Source organism: Prionailurus bengalensis, chromosome D4 (genome assembly GCF_016509475.1).
Source record: "Prionailurus bengalensis isolate Pbe53 chromosome D4, Fcat_Pben_1.1_paternal_pri, whole genome shotgun sequence".
Lineage (NCBI taxonomy): Eukaryota > Metazoa > Chordata > Mammalia > Carnivora > Felidae > Prionailurus > Prionailurus bengalensis.
The window spans coordinates 88,018,542-88,039,180 of NC_057359.1; the positions used below are offsets into that span (position 1 = coordinate 88,018,542).

The 20,639-nt window shown below is 61.4% G+C and overlaps 1 protein-coding gene across 1 annotated transcript; it reads right to left on the minus strand.

The window, feature by feature from the left end:
• Positions 1 to 14,894: 14,894 nt before the first annotated feature.
• CD4H9orf50 (chromosome D4 C9orf50 homolog) lies at positions 14,895 to 20,635 on the minus strand. Its single transcript, XM_043565880.1, has 7 exons — positions 20,110 to 20,635; positions 19,779 to 19,869; positions 19,561 to 19,677; positions 17,435 to 17,595; positions 15,757 to 15,922; positions 15,391 to 15,565; positions 14,895 to 15,109 (listed from the first exon to the last, which is right to left on the minus strand). Exons 1-7 carry the CDS (start codon positions 20,633 to 20,635, stop codon positions 15,041 to 15,043), a joined length of 1,305 nt encoding a protein of 434 aa, XP_043421815.1. The 3' UTR covers positions 14,895 to 15,040.
• Between the last annotated feature and the right edge of the window lie 4 nt (positions 20,636 to 20,639).

Here is a 20,639-nt window from a genome sequence, read left to right on the forward strand (position 1 = left end):
GAGAGGGGGAGGGAGAGACAGAAACGCTAATGCTAATGACGAAATTACACTTACCGAGAATTTTCCATCGCCAGACATTGTGTCCAGGCTTCTGCAAACGCGATCTCCTTCATTGCTTCGCGGCTGCGAGCGAGCCCTGTTGGGCCATTGTACAGATGACAGGATTAAGGGTCAGAGAGGTGGCCAGGCCAGGCCCCTCCCCCCCCACCTTCCCACAGAGCCTGGTTTTCCTGCCTCAGGGCCTGACCAGGTCCTCCCCAGGTTCCAGACCTGAGGTTTGGGGGTGGGGGGTGGGGGGGGAATGGTAGTACCCAGGGCGGGGGTGGGGGCGGGGGGGGTCCAGAAGCACCATCCCCCTGGACACACCGAAGGTTCCAGCCCCTTCCCCCCATTCAGCGGAGGGGCCCAGGCTGGCTGGGGGTCACAGGGAGGTCAGGGAGGAAGGAAGGAGAATGTGTCCTGGGGGGGGGGGGCGTGTTCTGCTCTCTCTCCAACAACAAAGGAGCCTCAGTGAGTCTGCTCCGTGGGGAGGTGGGGGGAGGGGACAAAGGTGGGGAGCCACGCGCTGTGGCCTCCCCCTGCTCCAGCCCCCTCCAAGGCACAGTCTGGGCCAAATCACTGTCCTCCCCTCCACCCCCCATCACTAACTGCAGGAACAGGGGTGCCTGGGGGGGGCTCAGACAGTTAAGTGTCCGACTCTTGGTTTCGGCTCAGGTCATGATCTCACGGTTTGTGGGTTTGAGTCACATGCATGTGACTGCAGCCTCCTTTGCTCATGCATCCAGATGTGTGAATTCATTCATTCATTCATTCATTCATTCATTCATTCAGTAGTGTTCTGAGCACCTGCTCTGGGCCGGATCCTGTGCTGGGTGCTGGTGACAGGGGAGGACACAGGAGGGAGGGACCACGTAGTGAGACCGGAGGGACGATCACCCCAGTAGGGGTGGCATTCAGGGAAGGCTACTTGGAGGAGGCGATAGCTTTCCAAGACCCAAAGACTGGACAGGGGCCTCAGGAGCCAGACGGGGCTGGGGTCTCGTAGGCCATGGTGAAGATTTGAACTTCTCCCTTGGGTAGGGAGGGGCTGTGAGCAGGGGAGAACCAGGTCAAACGTAAACTTCAGAATGTTCTTCCACGCAGTATATACACCTGCGTATGCGTTCCTGTGCAAGCGAACCTGCGCGTGTGCCCCTGTTCACAAGTACCTACACAGGGATACGCCTGCGTGCCCGGCCCCGCGCAGAGCTCTTCACAAACACGGCATCCAGTGTATCTAATCTGTGCATTTTAGGGAGGAGGGCACCGAGGCTCGGAGAGATGGAGAGATTTGCCCAGAGACGCCCGTGATGGCTCAGAGACTCCGAGCCTGGGCAACTCGTTTCCAGCTTGTGCTTGTGACCACAGGGCTCCTGGTGAAGACAGACAGGGGGTTAGAGGGCAGCTCTGCTTTGGAAGGAGGTGCTAATGTGTCCCTCCACTCACCTTGTAGGCTCGGGCCCAGAGGCCCAGCCGGTCAAACAGGCTGTACTTGTTCCCTGTACAAGGAAACTACAGATGGAAAGGCCCAGAGAAGGACCCTCGTATGACCAGGTGGCTTCATGAAGCTCCCACCCCTGCCCCTTGGCCCTTTAATCGTTTGCAAAGCAGGGTCACTCAGATTATTTCTTTTCTTTCTGGAACATCAGAGCTGGCTAAGACCCGGCTAAGCTGGAGGTGAGGTGGTGCAGGCCTTCTGCATCAGTTTTCCGTGGCTGCTGTGACCCATGACCCGCAAATTTAGTGGCGTTAACGACACGCATTTATTCTCTTATGGGCTGGAGGTCAGAAGACCCAAGGCCAAGGTGTCTGTCGGAGGGCCGTGTTCCCTTCGTGGGCTCTAGAGGAGAATCTGTTTCCTTGCTTTCTCTAGCTTCTAGAGGCTGCCCACAGTCTTTGGCTTGCGGCCCCTTCCTCTTTCCTCAAAGCCAACGGCAAAGCATCTTCCGATTTCTCTCTCTCTGACGCTGATCTTCCCGCCTCTTTTTTATCAGGGCCTTTCCTCACTCCTGCGTTTTATACCCGCTGCTGCACCTTGTTCGTGCTTAATAAAGAAGCACACTTATTACGACATCACAAACGTGTCTTTAAAAAATCTTGATAGCTGTGTTTCAGGCACAGAAAAAGTCATGACCCACCCCGTGCCCTGCGTATGTGCACACACACACACACACACACACACACACACTGCTGGGAAAAGGCTCGGAACCTTGGATGTTTGGACAAGCTGAAGCTGGAGCCTGCAGGGAATCTGGAGGGGGCTTGGCAGACGGGTGACCAGTGTCTAAGGAACTTCAGGAGGTGGCCTCTCTGAGTCGCCTTGGATCAGGCCAGGCTCAGTCCTGGAGGCCACAGCCCGGGCCCCGAGCCAGCCCAAGGGGCAGGGGGAGGAACCCATATCGAGGGGCACCCAGTCCATTAATGGGGCACATGGAGACAACAGCACATTCAGTCAAGTCGAACACCATAGAGACAATCAGCTTTGGAGCCAGAGGGCCTTAGGTTCAAATCCTAGCTCTGCTACTTACCGGCTGGGCGGCCAGGGGCAGCTGACTTGACCAATACTTAAGGATTGTTGTGAGGATTATAGGAATGACTTCAAAGGACAATACTACATACCCGTTAGCTGCCATGATGGTGGCAATGATCATGATTCTCCCTATTGTTATAAGCCGGGAGGCCGGGACCGGAGGCAGTCTGCCAGGGATCTCTTCCATAAGAGGTAGTCGGAAGAAAGGGTATTCTAGGCTAGCGGGTCAGGCCCTTTCTACTTCCGGCCACGTGGGGGCCAGCCCCCACCAGCACGCCTCCTCCTCGGAGCCTCGCTTCCCGTTTCTCCATTCCCACCTCTGGCCAGTCCGTTCCAGGTGGTCTGAAATCCAGGCTGGGCTTTTCTTCTAGCCCAACTTAATCCCTCCTGCTTCTGTGGGTCCCACCCAGTGAGTCCCCTCACCGGAAGAGTGGGGACAGCCTGGGCTTGGTTCTGTAGGTGCCCAGGTCCTGCGGGGTCCTGCTCCACCTACCCAGACCCTGCGCGGTCCCCCTGGCCTGTGCCACACCAACCTGCCCTCCCCCTCTGCGGCAGGTCCTTCCCGTGTCTCCCACTCACACAATCCAGCCCCCTCATGGTGCCCTCTGCCCTCCCACCACTTAACTCTCCCCGTCCTGGCCTTTGCTTCCAAGCTGCCACTTTCTCCAGGAAGCCTTCCCTGATGTCTGTGGCTGGGTTAGAGCCTTTTCTCTGAGCTGCCTGTAGTTCTTTCATCATAGCCCTTATGTGCAGGTCTATTTTATTTGTCTGTTTCCCCCACTCGGGGATGGATCTGCCCTTGCCCACGCTGGCACACAGTAGGTGCTCAGTAAACATTTGTTAAAGGTGGGAAGGAGGAGATGAGTCCAGCCCTCTGGGAAACAGGAGAAAACAGGCTGAGAAGCTTGACAGCGGTGGGGGTCAGCTCTCCTGCCTGCTGCCCCCCACAACGGGAGCCCCCTGTTTTCTGTCCTCTCTCTCCTCTGCTGAACCCAGCACACAGCACAGTGGGGTGGGCTGGGCTGGGGAAAGCGGGAGTGGCGGTAGTAGGGAGCTGCAGACAGAATGCCCAATGCCCTGGGGAGAGGAAAGCTGAGCTCCGAGGTCTCTAGAAAAGCTGGAGCTGGCGGGGAGGGGAGGCTGAGGCTCACATCTGGCTTTGCCCACCCAGGCAGGCGCTCCTGCGGGTAGCGCGTTCATCCCTGCATCACCACCACCCCCTACACCCTGCCTGACCCCCCCCCCCATTCTCCTCCTCCTGGGGAGGCACTGGAGGGCCCCTTTCAGAGCTGCCCTGGGGTCTGTGTGCATGTACATAGCCAGTTATACGGTGGTGTGTGTGTGTGTGTGTGTGTGTAAAAACCTCAGTTCCTGAGACACTGGAACCTACTGGAGGCTCCTGGCCAATTTGCTTCTGTGTTTTTTAACTTATGGAAACCCCCCCAAAGGAGGGTACCTGGGCCCTGTCTCCCTCTGAGGCGCCTTGGTTGAACAGAGTCCCAGGATGGAATCTAGCCTGGGGTGGGACAGGGGATGGGGGGGGGTGGAGGGGGGGGGCTCTCTTTGCTGAGCCCTACCTAGCACTGCGCTGAGAGAGCCCCAGGAAACCAGCAGACTGAGCAGAGGGTTCAGCGCCCATGATGCCGCAGAGCATCATGGGATCCCGGGGCAGGGAATCAAGAGGCTGGGGCCGTCAGTGGTTGATGCCAAGGGCAGCAGCTGGGGGCCCTGTGCAGTCAGGACAAGGCCCCGGCTGGAGGTGGGGAGAAAGGTCACCCAGCTTTGTGATCCAAGGATATGGCGGACGCCTACCTGTGATGTACCCTAGGAGTCTGGAATTCTCTCCGCTGCCCGCCCCCCCTCACGCTGGCTTGCCCCAAAGGCTTCTTAGTATCATGACTGGTATGACTGAAGAACTCCTCTCTGTTTTCCCGGCGCCCACCCACCCAGGGCCAGGCAGGGGGCTGCGAGGGTGCCCTCCTGGAGCTCACAGCTAGGGGGCAGCAGGTGGAGGATTAGGAGAGTTTGCGCTGCGACGGTGTGGGGGACGGTGGGGGGGGGGGATCGCTGAGGCCGTGGGGGCCTGGCAGGGGGGTAGGGGGAGCGGTTTCCGGGCAGGCCCACGCAAAGAGACGAAGCCCAGACCGAGGGGCCGACCCTAAGGTCGGGTAGTCAAAGCTGGGAAGGGCGTTTCTGGCAGGAGGAACAGCAAGGGCCCGGGACGGGGCGATATCGGGGAACCACAGTCGTTCCGTCCGGCCCGCGGGCCGAGGGGAAGCGTGGCAACGGGTGGCGGAGGCGGCGCACCCACCCGCAGGGCTTTGAACGCCGAGGACAGCCCGCCCCCTCGCTCCTGGGGCGGGGCTTCCCCCCCCACCCCCGCCTCCGTGGGCGGGGCCCGGGGAAAGGCTGGACGACCGCGGCCGCCCTTTCAAGTCGGCCTCCCGGAGGCTCCCGAGCCGGCCGGGCGCGGGGGGGGGGCCGCTGCGCCGACTTCAAAGCCCGGCGCCCCCAGCCAGATCCGGTTGCGGAAGGGGCGGGCGAGCCGGGGCGGGAGGCAGGTTTCGGCGGATTCCCCTTTCATCCCGCGGCTGGGCGGGCGCAGACCTCCGGGAGGCCCCGCACGTCCCTGCCGGGCAAGTCCGCGCACGGCCGCGAGCAGCGCCGCGGGGCCGGGCGGGGCGGCGCGACCTCGGGCCGGTCCCTGCCCTTCTCCGGGCCTCGGGCACCTCTCCCCACCCCCACTCCCCCCACCCCCGTGCCCAGGAAGCCTCGGCGCGGGGCCTTCTTGGGAGGGACGTTGGGGGACACCGGGGACGTCTGGACCGACGAGATCGGGCAGGGAGCCGGGGCCCGCGGTGGCGCACCTGCCCCTCACTGCCCCTCAGTCCGCGGGAGGGAAGTCTCCGAGCCCCCCCACCCCCCGCCCCTGCAGCGTTCCCACCCTACCCGCCCACGGTGCCCAGAAGCTTGAAGGAGTCGACGCTGCCCGTCCTTCCCCGCGGTTGAGATTGAACACACCCCTTCTTGTGAAATCTACTTTCTGACGTCACAACAGTAACAACGATAATGGCCACACGCTGTCCCACCGAAGCCTCACAGGGTGGTTAGCGACATCCTTCCCCAGGTGAACAGCTTGAGGCCCAGAGAGGGGACTGGACTTGCCCCAGGTCGCACAACCAAAAAAACCGGAGCCAGAGGCACGCTGTGCGGACGCGATGCCCTTGGTTCCCGTGGATTCTGCGCTCCGCTGTTCGGGCCCGCTGCCCCCGTACCCAGGACCCAGGCGAGGGGCAGGGTGAGGCCAGGGTGGGAATAATGAGGGTCGATGACTGATTTGGCACGGACAGCGGGCAGCAGCTCAAGACGAAGGTGTCTCCGTCGCCCCCATTTTAAGATGGGTAAGCTGAGGCACCGCGAGGTCCTACGGCCAGCTAAGCAGCCAGGTCGGGCATTGACCTAGGTTTCTGTTGGCTCCAGGGACTTGAGGCTTAGCCGCTGCCGCGGGGGTGAGAAAACCGGAGCGCTTGACCCCCGGAGCACTTAACCGTATGTCAACTTCCAGGCCAGGAACCAGCTGAGTCAGCCCCTGAACCCCAGCTGGGACGTGCTGGTCTATGCCTGCTATTCAGCAGAGGGACAGAGGCACAGAGAAGTGGAGGATGGGCCGCAGTGGCCGGGAAGTGACAGAGGCCGACTTTGCACACGGCCTGTCTGGCTCCTGGGCCCCGGCGCTCCACTTGATAGCTTTGGTGGGAGCGAGGACTGCCGTTGCCATGGTCATCGGCCCACCCCCACGGGCCAGGCAACGCAGTTAAAGAGCCCTTGAAGGGTTTCTCTGCACAGGGCCTTAGCTGCCAAGAGGGGGCAGTTTTAACGGGCCTCCCCGGGATGCCAGGTGCACTCGGGCTGGTGGGACGGGATGGGTGCCCGGGTATGAGGCACATACCACCCCCACCCACAGATTTAAAATTCCTCCCTGGAAAATCAGATAATCAAGGAAGTCAACTACCGTGAAATGAGTGTATGATCCCTGCCAGAAACCCAGAGGGAGCATTAGAACATCATCGCGTGGCAAGTACAGGCGGGTGACCCACCCCCTCGTTTTGCAGGCAGGGAAACTGAGGCACAGAACATAGCAGGGAGAGTCGCACAGAGAGGATCCCTTCTCCTTGCCCAGCAGGTATGGCGGGGGCCTCGTGTGTGGCGGACTCTGTCGACCCCCATTCTGTGGCTACGCCCTTGAACTCCGGGCCTGCCGAGAACGGTCCCCGGTGTGGCAGTCAATCTTACCGCTGTTCGCTTCTGACCCAGGAGGGTTTCCTTGAGGAGGAGACATCTAAGCTGAGACCTGATCTTAAGGAGGAGTCAGTGAAGCTGGTGAGAAGAACATTTCAGGCGGCGGGGAAGACATGTGCAAAGGTCCTGCGCCATGAAGGGGTTTGGCTCAGGAGAGTAAAGCGACCAGAAGCCTGCGGCAAGAGTAAGGGGGGCAGTGCATGGCGGAGAAGCCGGGAAGAGACAGAGGGGGCAGGACCCGGGTCTTGGGGGAGCCTGCCTCGGCCAAGTCAGTGCTGTGGGCTCAGCCGATGCAGGAGGCCAAGGGGAGGCCTCCCAGGGAGAGCCCAGGGCTACCCGGACTTGGTTTGGGCTTCTCAGAAGTGTGCTGTGGGCTGTTTGGACCACGGGACGCACAGCTGCTTGTGGGTTTGGGCAAGACGTATCCTCCTCCGTGGATGGGGAGGGGGGAGAAGGGAAAAGGAGGAAGAGGGGCAGAGAGGAGGGAGAGACAAGGGAGGGAAGGGGAAGGCCATGCCGGGTAGCAGTCACCGCAAGGAGGCGTCTGCACCACGGGGACCCCCGCTGTCGGTTCCTTCGGTTCCTTCCCTGGCGGTAACATCACCTCCACCAGTGGGGGTGCCCCTGTGCTGGCTCCAGGCGAAGGGAATCTCCAGGTGGGTCTCATCTGACCCTCACAAAGGACTGGACCCCAGTCACCCTGCTTGGCCAGACCCCAAGCCTGGCCGCTTAACCTGGGGCTCTCCATCCCCACGTCTCTCCGGACTTAACCCACAGGTTTACTCAGATGTCCGGCACCGTGTGTGTGTGTGTGTGTGTGTGTGTGTGTGTGCACGCACACGCACAGATGTTAGGTTAGGAGTGCAGGCTGGGCCAGACTGGTTGGCCTTAGATCCTGGCTTAGCCACTTGCGGGCTGTGTGACCTTGGGTGAGGGACCCAACCTCTCTGTGCCTCAGTTGTGAGGAGGTAATGAGTTAATCTGAGAAACCCCATAGCACAGCCCCTGAAACAGAGTAAGTGCTCACTTTTAGCTACTAAAAGGCTGACCAGAAGTTTCATTTAGGGACGGGCTCTACACTGAAGGGAGGGGACTGGCGCCTGGGTGGCTCAGTCCCCTGGGTAAGGGTTCGACTCTTGATTTCGGCTCAGGTCGCGATCTCAAGGTTTGTGAGATCGAGCCCTTGCGACAGCATGGAGCCTGCTTGGGATTCTCTCTCTTCTTCTTCTCTCTCTCTCTCTCTCTCTGCTCCTTCCCCCCAGTAAATAAATAAACATTAAATAAATAAGTAAATAAACACACAAACTGAAGGGAGTGGGTCTGTGGATGGTCCTCCGAAGGTTCTAGAAGCTCCCGGAATTGACTGCAAAGCTTTGGGCGTAGGTACGTTTTTCTGAACTGAGAAAGAAGATCCTCAGTTTTCATCACAAAGTCTCACGACCCCCCAAAAGTTGAGCATCCTGGAGCCAGCGTGGACGGCGTCCCCTGTGCCTGGAGGGTCCACCTTTATAGAACTTTCGAGGGGCTGCGTGTTGCCCGCCCCCAGCTGAGCCCCTGCAGGTGGGTGCTAAGCTGTCCTGTAGACCCACCACCCGCACCCACACGTGGGGGTGGGGGGGCATGTGTGCGCAGAGACAATGAGCCCCTAACTCAAAGGGAAGTATTTTTAAGGCCAAGCAACACTGCACATTGTATCCAAACCGGCTCGTTTCTCAGGGATGGGGAGGCTTAGAAACAGACTTCAAAGGCAAGCTTTGAATAAACAAAACACAATAAAAATAACTCTGGGAACCCAAATGCTGAATCACAGCCCCAGGCCAGCCCTCCCTGACAATAGACACAGGGCCTTAGGGCTGGGGCTTGGGGGGGGGGGTGGCGGGGGGGCCAGGCATCCTCAGTTGCCTCCCTCCCCCCCACCCCAGCAAGCCACCTGGCCCAGCCCCACCCTCCTGGCCTTGCTGGGACCCCCACCAGCTCCATTCTGGTGCCTCTGTCAGGCTGGAAGGGTCTTTTGCCCAATTCTTACCTGTTGAGGACAGGAGAGGGGCTGCGGGGGAGGCCTGGGTGTCTGGCCAAGGCAGGCACTGTGCATGGGTGACCAGAACGCCCACCCTTGCTGGGTGACAGTCCGGATGTCTCCATCAGTAAAGTTAAACGACCCCCCCCCCCGAAAGAGCCTTCTATGGTATCTCAGACTGTGAAGTGAGAACACAAAGTGCAAAATAGTGTGTATGATACAGAACGTATGGAGAATTGACATTACACTATAAAAACAGAGGCCTGTCCATACTCCCTCGTCTGTGCGCGGAGTATCTCTGGAAGGTGCCCAGGAAACAGGGTTACCTAGTGGGAGGGGCCAGGACTGGGTGCTGGGAGGGGTTTGGTGTTTGGGGCTTGTATCTGCCCATCTGCCCGGCCTCCCTCTGTCTGGCCTCTCCATCTCTGCCCAGCCAGCCGGAACTCGCCACAAGCCTTCCAACCAGCCAGGCGGGGGTCCAGGCTTCAGGCCAGTGCACCTGCGGGTGGCTCGAACCCTCTTCCTGGGCAGTCTGTGTGGCCCCCGCAAAGCACTCGCCAGTTTAACGTCTGTGTCCGGGACCAGCCACACAATTTGCAAGGCCCCAGGGCAGAACGGAAACGCAAGGCTCCTTGCTTACAGTCCATCGCGGGGGGCACCTCGCTGGCTCAGTCGGTGAAGCGTCCGACTCCTGACTTCGGCTCAGATCAGGTCATGATCTCACGGGTTCGTGAGATCGGGCCCCCTGTGGGGCTCTGTGCTGACAGCGCAGAGCCCGCTTGGGATTCTCTCTCTCCCTCTCTCTCTCTCTCTCTCTGCCCCTTCCCTGTCTCAAAATAATAAGTAGATAGATAGATCGATCCAAGTAAATCATTAAAATAAAATGGATTGAGAATTTCTAGATCACTCCAGAAGACCATTAAGCCCGGTGCAGGGCCCTTCTCCCACAGGAGTCACACATCGGTGAAGCCGGGCCCCTCTGGATCTCCCTCACCAAGGCCCCCTGAGCTAGGAACACCGTCTCTTCTGTTCCTGGAGCCCAGGACAGAGCCTGGTACACAGTAGGTGCTCCATTAATGTGTTCTGTGAATGAATGAAGGAGCAGCAGTGGAACCGAGGAGCGAGGAGCAGCAGCCAGAGCCAGCCTGCTTAAGGGGGCTGCAGCCCTGCCCTCTCGGCAGGAGGAAATCGGAGCTTCTGCCCTGCACTCCCCGCACACCCGCCTGTGCTTCCCCCCCCTCCCATCACGGCATGAGCCACTGTTACCTTCTCTGGAGCTTAGCTGTGTGACCCTAGGAAAGTGACTTACCCTCTCTGCGCCCTGTTTCTTCATCTGCAACTTTGGGCTCGGGGCTCTACTGCATCCCAGAGTTGTGCCCCCCTTCCTGGATAGGTAAGCTTTAAACCTGGCCGTCTTTCGACCCCTTCTGCCACCAGCAGTCACCAGCTCAGTAACTGCCACACAGTCATCATTCCTCTGTTGACTCCCGGCTGCGCTCTAAGCTCGGTGAGGGCAAGGCCCAGGTCTGTCCTGCTCGCCCTCGTTGATATTACAGAATGGCTGTGGCTGTTACAAGTCACTCGCGAGCCAACCTGGCCGGGGGCGGGGGGGGGGGGAGGGGGCGGTGGGCAGGGGCATCTTCCCCCGGAGAACACAGTCCGGGTCCTCAAGGTGCCTGGAAAGTGTCTCAGCCAGCAGGTACTTGTAGGAAGATCCTTTTAGGGGATTGCTGGGCCCTGCAGCCGGGAGAGCGGGAAGCCTGCCCAGAGCCCAGCAGGGGGAGGGGGGCTCCCTGGAAGCTTGGGGGTGTCACCGCAGTCCCCAGAGCGGCCAGGTGCAGAAAATAAACCAGGCAAACCCTGGTGGGTGAGTCATTAGTGGTCCCCAAGGCCCCCTGATGGGAGATGGCAGGCAAGCCGCTCCTGGGGTCCGAGTGCACCCTTCAGGAAAGTTCCGGAGCCCAGCCTGGTGGGTCCCATCCCTGCTTCTGGGTTGGACTCTGCTCAGCACCCAAAACTGGTTCCGATGGGCCCCGGGGACACAATGAGCACGTCTTGCTTCCTGAAGCTGTTTATAGGAGAATGTTGAGGCTTACACGGGGCTGCTTGGAGGAGGCAGCATGCGTTGTCTCCAAGCAGGGCTTAGATGGCCTTCGACAGGAGCCCCTGGAAGGTACAGACCATCTGTCACTCAGGACATATTTAGGAGAGAATGACAAAGGGGCCCAGAGGGGCAGAAATGTTGGGGAGAGGGAGGGGGAGGGATTTAGATAAATGACAGACAAAGGCAGAGGGACCAGGAGCAGTGGACAGCCCCTCATGGCTCGTGGAACACCGGCCTTTGCTTCTTTCCAGTCCTCTCTGGCCCCTTGCCCCCCCCCCCCCCCAGCCCGTGTTGGGACTTGTGGCACAAGCCTCACGGCAGACCGTGGCTGCCACCTCCCTACCCGGAGCTCCCCGTGGCTCTGTCCAGGTCTCACCACGCCCCCATCTCATGGCCCCGGAAGGCCCAGGTGTCCACCCCATGCCCCGTGAAGTGGCTTGGGTCCCCCTCTGTGCTCCCAAAGCCACGGGACCCCCACCATAGGCTTGACACTCTGTCCCGGAACTGCCCCTTTGAGCCCATGTCCCCCGCCGGACTGTGGCCTCCTGAGAGCCGAGTTGATCATTCTGGTGCCTGCTGCGTGCCCAGGGCCCCGCCTGTGTGTGGCACACAGTAGGCGCTCAACAAAGTGCCTTCGTAATGCAACGGGCTGAGTTCCCCAGGGCGGCTCATGTCCCCAGAGCCCCACTGGGGACTGGCTTCCCTCGGGTTCCCATTGCTAGAGGGACTTAGAAGCCTGTCTCCCCGGCTGGCCCCTCCGCCTGGAGCCAGGACTGCCTTTCCCACTTCATCCCCCCTGGGAAATCCTGCGACTCCCTGTCTCCACGCCCTCCCCAAATTTCCACCTCTCCAAATAAACCTCTCCCCCTAATCGAGGCTCCCGGGTGGCTCAGTCGGTTAAGCGGCCAACTTCGGCTCAGGTCACGATCTCGCGGTTCGTGAGTTCGAGCCCCGCGTCGGGCTCTGTGCCGACAGCTCGGGGCCTGGAGTCTGCTTCTGATTCTGTCTCTCTCTCTCTCTCTCTCTCTCTCTGCCCCTCTCTTATTCATACTCTGCCTCTCTCTCTCAAAAACAAGCATTAAAAAAATTAAAAAATAAACATTAAAAAGAAAAAATTTGTTTTAAACAAAAAAACCTCTCTCCCTGATCGTGCCCTGCTTCTCCCCGGTGCCCTTGTGCTGGAGTGTGGCCCCGGGCAGGAAGCGTCTTCCAGAACATTCCACTTCGCCCCAGGGGGAGAGGGAGCCCACACCGCACGGGGACACGGGCACCTGCTAAGTGACGCAGTTGTGTGTTCGTGTCATCTGCCTAATTTGAATCCTGACTCCGCCACTTAATCCGTGTGACCTTGAGAAAGAGCTTAACCTCTCCGGGTCCCGGTCCCACGTGAACTGACAGCAGTTTCTGAGAGAGGAGCCGGAGGCCGGGCGCTGGCTTAGGACCCAGTCCCAGCTTCGGCTCCCACGTGTGTGCCAGCCTGGGCAGGACCCCTAATCTCTCTGCACCTTGGAGTCCTTATGAGCAAATGGGGCTCGGGCGACGCCCTCACAGGGTGGAGAGGTCCAGCGAGGTAGGGAGAGGCAGGGGAGAGGAGCAGCCATCGTCCTGCCTCTCCATCACTTCCCTGGGTCAGGGGTCACCCCTCCCTCTCCGCCACCCACCCGCCGGAACCAGCCCCCACGGCCGCACCTGGGTCTGACACAGCTCCGCCACGTGGCCCAGGGCAGGGGCAGGGGTGCGGGGGTGCCGGGGATGGAATGGGGCCCGGGGATATGAGAGCTCAGGGCGAGGCAGAAGAGCTGGGGTGAGTGGGGGAGAGTGCACCTGCCCGTGCACCCCGCCCCCCATGGGGGTCCGTTCCGGTGGGTGTGAGGTTGGGGGGGGGGAGGGGGGGGACAGAAGCCGCCGTGGCCACTTTCCGGGCCTTCCAGACATGCTTCTGCCTGCAGCCCAGGAGGGGGCTGGCCACCTGCCAGCTCTCAGGGGAAATGCACCCGCGGAAAGGGCCCTATGGGGACCCCTGGGGGAGAGGACCCTGGGTGCTATCAGGGAGGAGGAGGGGGAGGGAGAGACCCAGAACCCGGGGACAGCTGGACAGAACCTGGAAAGGCGCCCATCCTCCTGCAGCCTCGGTCCCTTGCTTCCCCCCCTCCCCCCCTTGCTGCTCACCCCAAGTTCAAGGAAGCCCTGCCCGCCCAGGGGCGTGTTGGACCTCTAGGAGCCCCCAGGACAGCCGGCACTGGGGCGGGCCCTCTTGACACAGAATCCCTGTTGTCGAGGAGGCAGAGAGGGAGAGAGAGAAGGGAGGAGGGCAGCCTGGGCAGCGAGGAAAAGCAGAAACCCGGGGCGGGGAGGAAGCCAGGAGGGGATGGGCGAGGCCGCGGGGAGGCGGGGAGGCGCGGGACCCCGCCCCCCGCCCCGGGTGCAGGGTCCCCCCTCCCTCCGCCCCGGACGCCAACCGGGATGGTCCCAGCCGCCCCCACTCCCTCCCCCTCCCTCGTGTGCTCCACGCGGGCCTCGATTTCCCGCGCCGTGGGAAGCCGCGGTGTGGGGAGCGGGCCGTCCCCCCGAGGTCCGCCGCGAACCCGGGGCAGGTGGAAGGCGGCGGCGCGGGCCCGCGGCGGGAGGAGCGCGCGGGCGGGAGACGCGAGCGAGCTCAGCGCGAGGGGAAAAGTTTCCGACCCCTTCGCCGGAGGCTGAGAAGTTTCGGCCGCGCTGGGCGGCGCCAAAGCCAGGCCAACACTGCCCCCTGGTGGGCGCGGCGCGGCGCTGCAGCGGGCGGCGGGGCGAGGGCGCGCCTCGGCCCTCCGGGAGAAACTGAGGTTCAGAGAGGGCGAGGTGGGGGCGGCGCAAGGTCGCGGGGAGGGGGTGCGGTAGAACCAGGCTTCCTCTGAGACCCGCGGGCTCTCCAGGAAACGGAGATAGCAGGGCGGGGTGGGGGTGTCGCGGATGCGCAGAAAAGGGGATCAGGGACCGAAACCCCACCCGGTGCCCTGGAAAGGGGAGGTGTAGCCTTGCCCCCATCCCATTCCCCACAGGGTTTCTCCAAACTGCCTAGACCTGTGGCCGTTCTTCTGGAAGCAGGGCACCCCTGAAAAGCAAATCTTCCATATCCACTACCCTCCTGGCCCTAAGATCTCCACAGCCTGTCCCCTCCAGCCGTCCTTCCCCTGCCCCCCCCCCCCCTCCTCCAACTCCCCTACCCCCGCCGCGTCCCATCCTTCCCTACTCCGCCAGGTGCCTGGGTGTGGATTCCGTGGCTGTTTCCTCACTGGCCAGGAGGTGGCGATAAAGACCTGGTTGGGGCCCCAGCGCAGCTTGGCGGACAGAGGGAAGGGGGAGGAGGGGGCTTAAACTTCGCTCCGGAGATTGGGCCCAACCTGGCAGACGGCTGTATGCGGGTGGCGGTGGGGGTCGGTGCAGGGATCAGATAACCTCCGCCTCGTCTTTTGCCGCCTCTTGATGTGATTTTGAGCACCGCCCGCTCCTCCCCCCCCCACCACTGGGGGAGAAACATCTGGCCCCCACCCACGCTGCTGCTCGTCCCCCCCCCCCCCCCCCCCGGGACCAGGTGGTGTGAACCTGGCCTGGGGAACGCAGAAGGCAAACGCTTGTCCATCCAGTGGGCGTCTGGCCCCCTTCCCTCCATGGTGGGGGTCAGCAGGTAGATAGACGCTGGGGCTGGGGCTCGGGGGAGGTGTGGGCTGATCTAGGTCGACAGAGGCTTGGTCCCAGACTTGAGGTGTGGCAGGGCCTCCCATCTTCCAGGAGAGGGGTTCACTTGGAATAAGCCTTGGGCCTTGAGGGTGCCTTGCCCCCACCCCTCAGCCTCATCCCAGCCATGACCTTGTCCTCTCCCTCCCTTCGGTCCAGGACTCCCAGAAAGCAGCAGTCTGGCACCTAGAGAGCCTTGTAGGGTGAGACCCGGCAGCAGGTCCCAGCCACCTAGAATGTATGTTTATTTGTGGGACAGGAAGGGCCTCTTCTCAGCCCCGTGTCCACACGTGGGCTTGGGCTCCAGTGGGCATTCGCCTGGGCGCCTGCTGTGGCGTCACAGAAGGCAGGAGCCCTTAGGGCGGCCTCGGTTCAGGACCAGCGCCACGCTGGGCAGGAAGGACTCCTGGAGTGACAGGGAGGGAACAGCTGGGCGCTGCGGGGCCTCTGGCCAGGAGACGGGACTCTCTGGGCCCAGGGGGATTCTCTGCCATTGCCCAAGAGGGCAGGCAACTGGGGTCAGCCCCGTTTTCCAGAGGAAGAGACGGAAATGCAAAGAGAGCCCAGCGCTCGCAAGTACTGGGCTGGGGGGCTGGGATCCGGATCCGTCCCACCCCTTAGCCCCAGGGGGCCCGGCCACCCCGCTGGGCAGGGGTGCTCTAGGAGACGCTGCCAGCAGGGGCTTACCAGCTTCTGGCTCCAGGAGCTGGGCGATCTGTCCACCTGCTCCAGGCTGCTGTGGGCTTCCAGGAAGGTTTTGAGGCCACTTTGCGGCCTCTGGGTGGTGGCCCTGGGGATGAAGGGCAGGCTGCTTTTCATGGAGGCATCCTCAGAGAGGTGGCCCTGTGGCTCCTGGGGGGCCCTGAGGGGAACAGAGGTCTGTGAGCTGCACGGCCCCCGAATCCCTAGTCCCCCCGTGGCTTCCCCCGGGGCCCTCAGAGGCCCAGACCCTTAGCCTGCCGGCTGCGGGGTGGGGAAGTCTACGGGGCGGGGGGGGGGGGGGGCGCCCTGGCGATGCGTGTGGATCCTGCCTCTTCCCCCTGGAAGCCTCACAGGCCCGGGCAGTCCCAGCTGAACGAGATGCTGGCCGTGGCCTCCTCCTGGGCCCTGGGGCACAGGGCTTTGGGCAAACTCTCCAGCCATCTCCCGACACTCCTGAACACCCGTTCTGATGTCATTGACCCGGTGGCTATCCCCTTCTCGATGTGGCCCTGCCGGACTGGAGGAGAGAGGGCTCCAGTGAGAACTCTACCTGGAGGGGGCACCGGGTGGCACCCCCACTCTCCCCTCCTCCCCTTGGCAGGCAAGGCTGGGCCGAACCCCGTCTCCATGGCAACCCAAGGCTCCCCAGCGCCTTATGGCTGCCTCCAGAGAAGGCTCAGGTTTTAAAACTATCTTGCGTGACTGTCTCTGCCTTTATTACCCACGCTGTGCCCCACGACACACATACCCACTCCCGCGGCAGCCCCCACAAGGGCCTTCTTTCCCGTAGTGGGAAGGCCAGTCACGCCCCCATCGAAATCCAGAGACAATACCGAGATTTCTGCAGGGATGGAGGGGGCTGGGAAGTCAGCAGCCGAGCCCCACTCTGGCGCCCCGGGATGTGACCACAGCTCCTGGGGCCCGTGGCTGACAAGGAAGCTTCTCCCAGCCAACTGCCATTCGCACGAAACCGTGTCTCCCTGGGGGAACCGCGGCTTCTCTTCTCGGCCACCGTGTGTCACCTGCTCTCGGGGCTTTGGCTTCCCCATCAAACGACGAGAAGTTGGGCAAAACTGCAGCTTCTATTTGCATTTTCCTATGACCTTAAGGGGCCTGGGGAGGGTCCCTTCCTAATCAGCGAAGGTCCGGGATTTGGGGGCTTTAACCCACAGCTAGGCTTTGGAGCAGCCTCTGCTCAAACTGCACACAGTCGGTGCTCAATAAATGGATGCAAGCTGTTGGAGGCCCTGGGGCAGCTAGATCCTGTGAAGTGAAGAGGCCAGGCAGATGGAGAAGGGGCCGGGGGGTGGGGGACGGGCAGGGCAGGTGATAAAGGTTATACCAGAGCAAGGACACGGTATTCTTCCCACCTGCCTCTTGACACCTTTAGAAAACACTGGAAACTATGCCAACGCAGACACTACCACATCCATCCCCCGCCAAAGAGCTGAGAGCAAACTTCCATCCCAGAACCCAGGCCCGGTGGCTGCCGGCTTCTTGGCTGGACCAGGCAGTGCCTGCCTCCCCCAGAGAGACGGTTTGATCTTCTGGACCTTTCTGGGCATCTCCTCAGCCAGGCAGGCCTTCATGGATACGGGGAGAAGATGCTTTTGGTGGCTTCCCGTCTTCTTCAGCCCCTGTAGGCCATGGAGGGGACCAGACGTGGGGTCAGGAGGCTGTGGGGCCTGTCCCCAACGTGGGCAGATATGACACGTGCGAGCCCTTGGCAGGAAGAAGTCCTCCCGTGGTGCCCGGGCCCGGGCACCCATTGTTTCCTCCATGGCGGCTGCTCCCTGGTGCCACCCACGTTGGGACACCTCTGCAGGACCTCAGCCCCTCTCCTTGGCCCTCGAGGAGCCTCCGGCACTCTCCGGAGAAGCCAGTGCAGGTACCTTTTCCGTAGGGTCAGTGGATTCCTGGCCTTTTCTGGGCGGCCCTCACTCCCAGGACCCAGGGCCGCGGCCTCTGCTCTCTGGGCTCCAGGCTGGAACTTTCTGGAGTCCTGGGGCTCCCCCTGCTGTCTGCTTACCTGCCAAGGCACGTTCCCAGTAGCGGAGCGCGCTGTCCCGCAGGGTCTCATCAGCAAATCGCACGCGGAAGGGGCAGAAGCGCCTACGCTTCTTGGAGCCTTCTCCCGAGGAGCTGTGAGCGAGCACAGTCTTGAGCTTGGGGGCCTGGACACCGTGGGGCCTGGCGAGAGAGGCAAGGGGGCCGGCTGAGTCCCCAGCCCCACGTTCCACCCGGGCCACACACACCCGCTGGACCAGAGCTCGCCGTGCGTCCTGAGAGCCCCAGCAGCCGGCCTCTCCCGAGTACCCACGCCGGCCGGGCGATGGGGTCAGGCACGTAACGGGCATCAGTCTACCCGTCACGCCCACACCACCCTGGGCAACATGATTAGTAGTCCCACTTTACAGACGAGGAGAACGGAGGCCCACAGAGATGTTCTGCAACTGCCCAAGGTCCTACGGCCGGTAAAGGGTGGAGCCGAGATCCGAATCTTAGCTCCAGAGCCGGCACTCTTATATAGCAAGCCGTTCAGCAGCGAGAATACGGCCCTTCCCGGCCACGTGACCCGGGGCAGCCCACACTCGCGTCTCCATTTTGCAGTTTCCCCTTTAAGTTATGTATTGTGTATTGTAGGTATGCTAACAGCATCCTTAGAAGAGGGTGCTAGGTCTCCGATAACTTACTTGAGGCATCCAGTACGCATTTACTGCTATTCATTTCAGCCTCAAGGGCAAGGCTGCAGAAGGGCCGGCCCGATCCGTCCGTGGATCTGTTCTCCAGAAACGCCACGTTCAACTCTAAGTACACACAGATGGACGTATCCGCAGCCATTTATCCGACTGCATCTCTGTGTCCGAGTGGATCCCCGGAAGGGATCCTATCATCAGCCCACTAAGGAGCCAGGAAGCCAGGAGATGTCAGGACAGTGCCAGGCTATGGGCATTGGGACCTAGCGCTCCCCCAGCTGCCTGCTCTGTGCTGGCCGCAGGGCCATATACAGGTGCACCCCAGCCCCGCCCCTAGGACTGGAATCTCAGCTTCTCCCGTCAAAGGCTCCCGGAGCCTAATCCGACGCACCCCGCTGTCCCCTGCAGGGCCGACCAGGGACTCTCGCACACCATAAGGCGCACAAGCATTCGGTCTTCAATGCGAAACGCTGCGAATGTGTCTCCCTCTGCCGTGTGTCATAGTGGGGATAACGAGTTCCATACTTTTCCTTATTATATCTTGGGGAGAAGTGTGTTTATTTGGCCCCACTGCTTTAAAGTTCCCGGGCTGGCAAATGGGTTTCGCTCCCGGCACCCGCGCCGATCCGTTGGTGGCGCCGGCCTGGAGCGCTGTGTCAGGGAGGGTTCGAGGCCCAGTGGGGGAAAATGCTGTGATCCGATGATACTGTCAGCCATGGGCCCAGAACGAGAAGGAACGGCATGGATGTCACGTATTTACTCTTTGGTCTTTAAACTCATGGGCGATGTTTTTCACCTTTCACCTCCGTCTAAGCCTGTGTGTGCTGGGGGAACTTTTTCTGCCTTCTTTTTCCTCTCCGTTAGAGCTGTGGCATCGAGTGCAGGTAAGCTCTCATGCCCAGGCGCTTCTCCAGCCTCCATCCCTTGTCTTATTCCCCCCCCCGTATTTGACATCCAGTAAAACCTAATCAGAGTTAGAGGAAGAAATGGACCGATGAATGGGACGAACGGCTGGGTGGGTGGATGGACGGACGGACTGATGAATGAGTTCGGGAAAAGGTCTGAAGAGAAGGACTGGGCCTCAGGAGGAGGCGTAGCCGTATGGACGGGTGGATGGATGGCTAGACAGACAGGCATGTGGACGCATCTCTGGCTTTATAACGAGATTACAGATGGACAGTATCCTGGATTTACAAGTGCGTGGAAAGGTTCGTAGATGATTGATCATTGGATTCCTGGATGGTGGGTAGAATTGTCAGAGTTTGCGGACAGAGGGATGACCGGCTAGACGCACGACGAATGGAGGGACTGACGGGTCAACAGAAGACCCGACTCACGGATAGACACATAGATGGATGTATCGGTGGACAGATGGATAGACTCACAGGTGAAAGACAGAGGAAAGAACAGAAGAAACGCTTTCTCCCACCCCCCATAATGCCAGCCTCTTGTAACTCACTGGTTGGCCTTTTTGAAGGTGATGAATTGCGAGCGATCTCTCTTCAGGGTCCCCAGGGCAGGTATCCGACGCAGCAAAATCTTCTTAAGACTATTCTGGAAGTACAATGACTGACCCCTTGAAGACACACAAGCCACACCTGGCGTGAGTGGCCAGGGTCCCCACCCTCGGAGCACTGATGGCAACCCTGTCCCCACCAGCAGGTCAGCGACACTCACCGCAGGTCTGAAGGGAAGGAACAGTGGGGACACCGGGGAAGGTGCTGGCAGTGCTCTGACACACTCTTTTTTGATTGCCGTGCTGAGGATGCTGGGAGCCAGGAGGAGGGGGGAAGAGCTATGAGCCTTCCCTTGGGGACAGTCCTCACTAGGCTTTTCCCAGTTACGCGGCCTTGGGCCTCAGTTTCCTCATCTGTACTACAGGGGCAATGGTAGACCCGCCCTCAAGGGGCGGTCGTCAGGGCTCTGCCAGGCATCCTCAGCTAACACAGCTTCATTCATTCCAGAAATGACTCCGCCCCGCCCCCTGGGGTCCTGGGCGGGGCCTCACTCGGTGGCGTCGCCCGGACGCACTCTGCCCCCGTCCGCTGCAGGAACTCCCGGAACTTGCTGGGGAGGAGCTCTCCTTGGAGCGCGAGCCGGGAGTCCGGGGTCCCCCTGGCCGAGCCCCTGCAGGGGTCCTCGCTCTGTCCAGGCCGGGGCGCGGGGTCCCGGGGCGCACCGGCCCGGAGCAGGGGCGGCAGCAGGAGCGACCTCAGCTTCGCCCGGTTCTGCGCCGCCCGCTGGGCCCCGGTGGGCAGCGTAGGCAGGCTCAGCGGGGCGCTCCTGACACCCACCCCCAGCTCTGGGAGCGAGGACCCGCCCCACCACCCGTCGTCGCTCCCCGAGGCCCTCGAGCCCCGGGTGGCCCCCGCGCCAGATACTCCCCGGATTTGGGGCAGGGGCAAACTGGGCAGCAGCGGGTCTTTCCTTCGGCGAGCGCGGTCGCCGGGGAGCCCCTTGGGCGCCACCTGCTGGGTCCAGGGGTTGGGGGACGCCACCTGCTGCGTCCAGGGGTTGGGGTGACGCCGGGTCATGTCT